This window comes from Oncorhynchus mykiss, chromosome 16, assembly GCF_013265735.2.
Source record: "Oncorhynchus mykiss isolate Arlee chromosome 16, USDA_OmykA_1.1, whole genome shotgun sequence".
Lineage (NCBI taxonomy): Eukaryota > Metazoa > Chordata > Actinopteri > Salmoniformes > Salmonidae > Oncorhynchus > Oncorhynchus mykiss.
Genome location: NC_048580.1, coordinates 25,359,700 through 25,367,837, shown reverse-complemented (window position 1 = coordinate 25,367,837; position 8,138 = coordinate 25,359,700). Strand labels below are relative to the sequence as shown.

The following is an 8,138-nucleotide window of genomic DNA, read 5'->3' as shown; positions in this document are numbered from 1 at the left end:
CCAGACAAGTCTCTTCTCATTGGTGTTCTTTAGTAGTGGTTTCTTTGCAGTAATTCGACTATGAAGGCCCGATTCACGATTTTGAGATGTGTCTGTGACTTGAACTGTGTGAAGCATTTATTTGGGCTTCAATTTCTGAGGCTGGTAACTCTAATTAACTTACCCTCTGCAGTAGAGGTAACTCTGAGTCTTACCTTAACTGTGCCAATCCTCATGAGAGCCAGTTTCATCATAGCGCTTGATGGTTTTTGCGACTGCACTTGAAGAAACTTTCAAAATTCTTGAAATGACTGACCTTCATAACTTAAAGTAATGATGGACTGTCACTTCTCTTTGCTTTTTTGAGCAGTTCTTGCCATAATGTGTATTTGGTCTTTTACCAAATAGGGCTGTATACTACTGTATACCCCCCTACCTTGTCACAACACAACTGATTGGCTCAAATGCATTAAGGAAAGAAATTACACAAATTAACTTTTAAGAATGCACACCTGTTAACTGAAATGCATTCCAGGTGACTACCTCATGAATCTGCTTGAGAGAATGCCAAGAGTGGTGTCTTTTTGAAGAATCTCAAATATGAAATAGATTTTTGATTTGTTTCACACTAATTTGGTTACTACTTGATTCCATATGTGTTATTCCATGGTGTTGATGCCTTCACTATCATTCTACAATGTTGAAAATAGTAAAAATAAAGAAATACCCTTGAATGAGTAGGTGTTCTAAAACTTTTGACCGGTAGTGTATTTAAGTGCTATCACACGTGGAAACAAAGAAACATACATGCACACATGCTCATCAGGTCTCAGGGAGTGTACGTACACATTCCATACTGTATTAAGCTTTACAAACTGTGCAGTACATTCACAGTGACATTACAGAACATCCACCCATGTTCTCATCGCTTCTAGTTATCAGTACATACTTTTACAATTCTAACAATATAAATGTTTAATGTAACCTGCAGTACAAGTATCCTGTTTCAAAATAATAAAAAGTACAATAATTGTTCCCCATTAGTCTATTTTATATATTAAATTAATTCTAACCTTGTTGACAAAAAGTACACATCTCCACATACATTCATTTACGTGTAACTACATTCCATTCAAACCTCGTATAACAAAGGCATGTGACAACAAAACATGTAAAATGCCCTTTCTGCAAATAAATTATTCTGCTAAGAAATGACCCGTTTTCATGTGAACAAATCCAGAAACCAGTAATGTGATGACTAATTCATCTTTGTATTAATGTACTAAACAAGATCATTACTAGAAAAATAGCTGCCATTAACAACCATGTTGGCAAAAAAAAGAAAGACTTTCAGTGTGGCCTGAGTTCGCCTGTAGGTCATCCTCTCCCTGCAGTCAGCGTGCGTGCCTTGGTCATGTGAAAGTGGTCAGAGTTCTCTGTCCTCTTCCCCTCGCTTTGCTCTCTTGGTCTTTGGATGTTGCTGGTTTGACCTAACAAAGAAATGACCAGGGCTCTGTTTAGAAGGATGTAATGTTACAGAGCATTTAGATATCAACTGTATTGTGTAGAACATCTTTATCGGAAATCATGTTAGCTCTATTCATTACATTTCAAATTCACATCATTGAACACACCCCAGGATTATCACCATATGCTTATTTAATTTGGCTCACATCAAACATCTACATTTACTCAAGAAAGGTGTTACCATAACATTTCCTATAATCATCATGTGTCGTCACTAGGGACCTTTTCAGACCGGAGATAAGTTGCCATAAACATGGACTTAAAGGCACAGTGCAGTAAAAATGATATTTTTTCTGTGTTTTGTATCATATTGTACAACAGCTGATGAAACTAATACTGAAAAAGGGTGAGGAAATTTGATCCGTGTTATTTCCTGATAGTTGCTGGTTGAAAATACAATCTACACAGGACCTTCTAATCAGCAGGTTTGCAGGACGGGAGTTTTGGCTTCCCATGGTGACATCACCATGTGGTAAATAACAACGAGAGTTCCAAACCTCTCTGCCAATAACAGCTACACTGCCTTCAGAAAGGATTCACACCCCTTGACTTTTTCCACATTTAGTTTAGTTACAAGGTCAGATAAAATGTATTTAATTGTCATTTTCTTGTCAATGATCTACACAAAATACTCGGATGTCAAAATGGGTGAAAAAATTTGGAACACAAATCATGGAAAATAAAACAATAATCTCTTAATTACATAAGTATTCAACACCCTGAATACATGTTAGAATCACCTTTGGCATCGATTACAGCTGTGTGTCTTTCTGGGTAAGTCTATAATTGTAGAACATTTGCACATTATTCTTTTAAAAATTCTTCAAGCTCTGTCAAGTTGGTTGTTGATCATTGCTAGACAGCCATTTTCAAGTCTTGAAATAGATTTTCAAGTTGATTTAAGTCAAAACTAAGTAGGTCAGGAAAATTCAATGTCATCTTGGTAAGCAACTCCAGTGTATATTTGGCCATGTGTTTTAGGTTATTAACCTAAAAGCACTAGTGCTCCCAAATGTAAAAAGTTAGGAGCACAAAATAACATTTATGAGCACCAGAAAATACGATATCTTAAATTGATTGATATTTAGGCTCTATGAATTATAGCTACTTCTGAAGCACATGTTGTGCCCTAGAAACTACTATGTAAATCAAATCAAATGTTATTTGTCACATGCGCCAAATACAACAGGGGGGGTAACACCTTACAGTGAAATGCTTACTTACAAGCCCTTAACAAACAATACAGTTTTAAGAAAATACCCCCCCCAAAAGGAAACAAAAAGTAGCAGATAAGAATAACAAATTATTAAAGAACTGGGGGGGGGTGCAGTATCTGTCATTGGTTGTCGATTGTGTAAATTAACTATTTTCCAATTGCAATGCATTACATTGAAAATTGTACACTGCATCTTTAAGAGTGTCAAGTTTGTGACGACTACACAAGTTATCGGTCATTCATTCATTGCTTTGATCATTGATCTCCTGAAGAAGCTATCCCTTTTCCTTTCATTCTGGATATACTGGTAAAGTTACCAGGTTGTTAACTAGCTAGCTAGTGAGGTGACAAATATGACTGAACAAGGTGTGAAACAAATGAGGACTGCAAGTAGTTTTAGAACATGATTTATAAAATGTGCCCCCCTCCAATCAGTGACAGAATTCTTTAAAAAAGAATTGTGCCGCTAATATGCGTCAGATCTTTTGAACTGTTTGGGTTAGCAACAAGCGGTTTTCATTGTATTAATGGTGCAAGTATGACGCAAACAAATCTGTGCTTGGGTAACAATAGTACAGCGAAGCCTAATCGTTACAACAATTATCAACAAAAACTAAATATTGGATTTTCACCAAATTTCCCAAATTAAAACCAGGTGCAAAATAAATTGGTCCACTTTAGAGACCTGCAGAGGCGTGTATTCTGTTGAAAAGCAAGCAGAGGAATCAACTTGCAAGTACCTCAGTTGGTGGTTTGAGACATGAAGCTGGGGGAGAGGTGTGGACTGGTAGAGGAGGGTTGAAGCCTTCTTTACCCAACAGCCAGAAGGTCTTCTGACAGCCCTTTCCCTTATGGCATGGATGGATATACACAGAGTTTGTGTCACTCACACACATTACATTGAGGTAACACTGTATTTGAAGGGTACCTACATAAGGACATAACACATTTATAATCAATTCATAAGTCAAATAAGCATTAATTATACTTATGCCAACTTATTCCCGTCTCCTGCTTATCATTATTGAATTGTTACAAAGACCTGGTTATAAAACGAGACATAACAAAAGATTTGTTTACTATTCTGTCTAGAAGAAGTTGGTTTTACAAGTTTAAAACTGTTATTTTCTGTGGTAAAGTCTAGGCTAATGTTAGCACAGTGTATTGCTAGCTACCTAGAAAAAGAGTTAGCATCGTCGTGGCCAGCAGAAAACGTGATTTAAAAAAGGAGGAATAAATATACAGTTAGTAAAGGAAAGGACTTTTATTAAACTGTGAAGACGAACTTTGGAAATAAAAACTGCTAAACGGAAGGAACTTGATGATATAACGTCAGTGAGTGAAGTGAATGAAGATCATGTGAGTGAGGGAAACATTGCTGTGGTTGAGGACAATATTGACGTGAGTGACAATCAAGTGGCTAATGAGAAAAGAAAAATGGCTGGAATTGGTTGTTACATTGGACAGTTTGATGAAACTATTGAGCAGTGGAACTCGTATGCAGAACGGTTTAAATATTTTGTTCTTGCAAATGACACTAACCACGTTTCCATCCACAGTTTTTATGTGAGTAAAGTCAAATCATGTGAAAACAAATCATGACAGCTGTGATGTTTCGGTGTAATTTTATAAATGCCGGCAGATCATTTGTTTGTTTGACATGGTGGGATTTTTTGTGTCTGTAAAATGAATCATGCGGGAAATGTCGGTGGAAATGCCTTTCTTCAAATATTAATATAATAACCATCATATCGAAGTCAATGTGGAATCTCGCGATGATATGGTGTGTCGTCCTCCCACTATGACTCAGGAAACCATACAGTTTATTAGGCTACAGATGAAATAAGTTATGATGAACTTCATTGGTGGTGAAAGTGCAAGGTGATGAGCTTGATGCTGCTTTCCAATAAATGTCGAGGGTCTTGTTCTGGTGACATGATGATCGATGCTTGACTGCCATTTGACAAATACAAATGTCAATAATAATCTCGTTGTGTAGACTACACAACCCGCACAGCTTACCCACACTGTATCTGCCAGCTGTTGGCTAGAGCGCAGGTGGCAAGACCAGAGTAGACACATTTGCTTTTTAGCACAAAACTTTACATGAAAACATCATCACTCACAAATGTATATCTGCAACAAGTCCATTTGGCGGAAACATACAGTACCACTGGTGGGAAAATGTATATATTTTCTTTATGCATATTCTAGAATATTCGCATAAAAATCTGTCGCCAATTGGATGGGAACCTAGCTACTGATGAGGACAAAAATTGTACCTACATTGTTTGGTGTAATGGGGCCAATTTCATTTAATACGCAGCCTGCTACAGCCAGACAGGCCAGGTAATAAGACATATTGGGATGTTGTGGAAATACTGAAAGGCCACTTTTCGCCAAAACCACTAGTTATTGCTGAAAGTGTATTTAATGCAGCAGCAAACATTCTCCCCGATTCTCCCTCTTCCTGATTTCTTCTGTGGAGCCTAAACCTATCAGAGCACTGTGAGTTTAATTATGTTCTAAATTACACCATTAGAGACAGACTAGTATGTGGGATACGCAGTGAAGCTACACAAAAGAGACTATTGATTGAAAGTAACCTGACCTTGGCAAAGGCTATTGAAGTCAGAGTGTCCAGGGAACTAGCTGCTAAAGAGGCTCAGCAGTTGAGTTCATTGGGAAAAGTGCACAGAGTTTCAACTAAAAAAATCAGAGACAAGGAAATCAAGGTACATGCTTCGGGAGATCAGGCGTCTGTCTACATGCTGGTGTAAGGACATGGATTGCCTAGTTTGTGGTAAAAAGGGCAACAAAAAGAACTCAGAGAAAACATCAAAGACGGAATACAAGAAAGAGACATTCCAACAAAAGAAAGAGACAAGTTCACACTATTGATCTGGAGAACACTGAGGTGAGTGACTCATCAGACAAGGAAGTCCCACTGAATATACTGACCGTTGCTGGGGGGGGGGGGGGGGGCCGCACGGCTACTATGTCTCTCCCTTGCTAGAGGGGCAGCCGGTGGGTATGGAGATTGACACAGGGGCAGCTGTAGCTCTTGTGTCAGGCACAGTCTACAAAAAAGACACTGAAATACGTTTCACTTCAGCCAGCACACATTGTGTTAAAGACTTACACAGGTGAAGCTGTCACCGTGATAAGCATCACTGGCGTCACACTTCAGTTAAACGGACATACTGAAAAGCTGCCACTACGTTATGAAAAGAGACTATCCGTCACTACCGGGTGTTCGTGACTGGAGAAAATCCCACTGGACTGGCGTACAATGACACGCGGAGACACAAGCCTACCCTCCATCTTATAGAAACATGGATAAGTCTTTAATGGAGAGCTGGGTAACATGAAATATATTACAGTGAAACTTAGCATTAAGCCAGACAGCAAACCAAAGTTTCTGAAAGTATACCGTACGCTATCAGAGCAAAAGTCGATGCCAGTCAGTCAGCGTTAGTGAATTGGCGACACCCATAATACCAGTCCTTAATTAAGAAGGATGGTAGAATCAGGATATGTGGAGACTTTAAAGTCACAGTTAACCTTGTGTTGTCCACAGATCAGCATCTGCTATAACACATCAACAACCCTTTTGTGGGTTTAGCTGGGGGTCAAAAGTTCAGCAAAATCCACCTCAGCCAAGCCTACTTGAAGGTGCACATGGATGACAAAGTCAAAGGAGCTGCTGACCGTCATAACACACAAGAGGCTCTTCAGGTACTGCTGTTTACCGTTTGGAATCACAAGTGTGCAACGTTGTTCCAAAGGGCGATGGACGAGCTCTTGAGTGGATTGCCAGGAGTGCAATGCTACCTGGATGACATCCTCGTGACTGGAAAGAATGAAAATGACCATCTCCAGAACTTGGATGTGACCTCACAGAGATTGAATGACTATGGACTGGGAGTTTGTAAGGACAAATGTGCATTCTTCCAATCATTGGTTGAATACCTAGGAGCTCACAGTTACGACTTCAGGACACTGACTCAACCGCACCCACACAAATTTGTGACATTGTTGTTGGGAGTCAGTTTGACCACTGTTACCCTACAAGTGGCGTGAACCTAGAAGCTTGGACTTTTAGAACAGATTCTCCCTACAGTTCATGTAGTTGTTGTGTATTAAGGTTGTACCATTTGCACTTAACATAGTTGTATAAGCAGAGCATCATGAGTAATATGTGTTGAGATGAGCACGTTCAGATAAATGGTTGAACTAATTCCCGTCATCATTATTTCATTGTTATAAAGCGTGGTTATGAAACCCACGAGACAAAACAGAACGGTCAAATGTTCACCTTTATCTCAATGTCTCCTCTCTCCTCCAGCTCAAAGGAGCCTATCTGAGTGAGGATCTCAGCTGTGCTCTGGGATATGTGGATTTTCAGGGCTGTGGAATATATACAGATCAAATCAATAGGAGGGAAAAACTATTGTAATGTAGCTAATACAACAAGATCATTACCAATGTATGGAGAATGCACAATAGTATAAACTGGAGCTACAGCTAAGTGGAGTTGGGATGAAACAACACTATTCACACACACAAACTATGTTTGAGGAAATTCAATTACATTCAATTCTATTTGATCCCTGTTAGGCAACTATGAATTTGAACATAGTCCAGAGACACCAAAATGAAACACAATATAATGTGGTTAAGATGATCACTGCACCTGTACATAGCTCATCTGTAAATATCCCATCCAATCTACCTCATCCCCATACTGTATTTATTTATTTATCTTGCTCCTTTGCACCCCAGTATCTCAACTTGCACATTCATCCTCTGCACATCCTACTATTCCAGTGTTTATTTGCTATACTTTGCCACCATGGCCTATTTATTGCCTTACCTCTCTTATCCTACGTCATTTGCACATGCTTTATATAGATTTTCCTGCTGTATTATTGATTGTATGTGTCAAACTGCTTTGCTTTATCTTGGTATCTCAGTTGCAAATGAGAACTTGTTCTCAACTAGCCTACCTGGTTAAATAAAGGTGAAATAAATAAATAAATATTTTTAAAATTATGTAGTATCACTTGAATTGACATCAATAGCTTTCCATTAGGTTTCAGGAGCAGGTGTATGGAACTCACGCAGGCTGTTGCTCTCCATCCTGGAAGCAGTGTTCACTGTGTCACCAAACAGACAGTAGCGAGGCATGGTTGTGCCCACCACTCCAGCAACCACTGGACCTGCACACGTGCACAGGCACACACACACGCACATCAGTAACTTGCAGATTTTTGGCACAAATGTCCCATTGACATCAATGTGTGATTCCTGCAACAGTCCAAGTTAAAAGTTAACTGCCCCTTAGAACCAACTTCTCTGGTTTTAAACGGCCTATGTGGCATAGATATGAATCCGAAACATTAATTATAGTGTC

The 8,138-nt window shown here is 39.0% G+C and overlaps 1 protein-coding gene across 1 annotated transcript in view; it reads right to left on the bottom strand.

Annotated features, from left to right (window-relative positions):
* Positions 1-715: 715 nt before the first annotated feature.
* The window catches only part of gucy2g (guanylate cyclase 2g), a 36,709-nt gene continuing 29,286 nt past the window's right edge, over positions 716-8,138 (bottom strand). Inside the window, exons 16-19 of the mRNA XM_036945878.1 lie at positions 7,846-7,944; positions 7,041-7,132; positions 3,463-3,570; positions 716-1,469 (exon numbers count right to left, since the gene is read on the bottom strand). Of these exons, the coding sequence (XP_036801773.1) occupies positions 1,392-1,469; positions 3,463-3,570; positions 7,041-7,132; positions 7,846-7,944 (377 nt within the window). The 3' untranslated portion in view covers positions 716-1,391. The remainder of the gene's footprint in view (positions 1,470-3,462; positions 3,571-7,040; positions 7,133-7,845; positions 7,945-8,138) is intronic.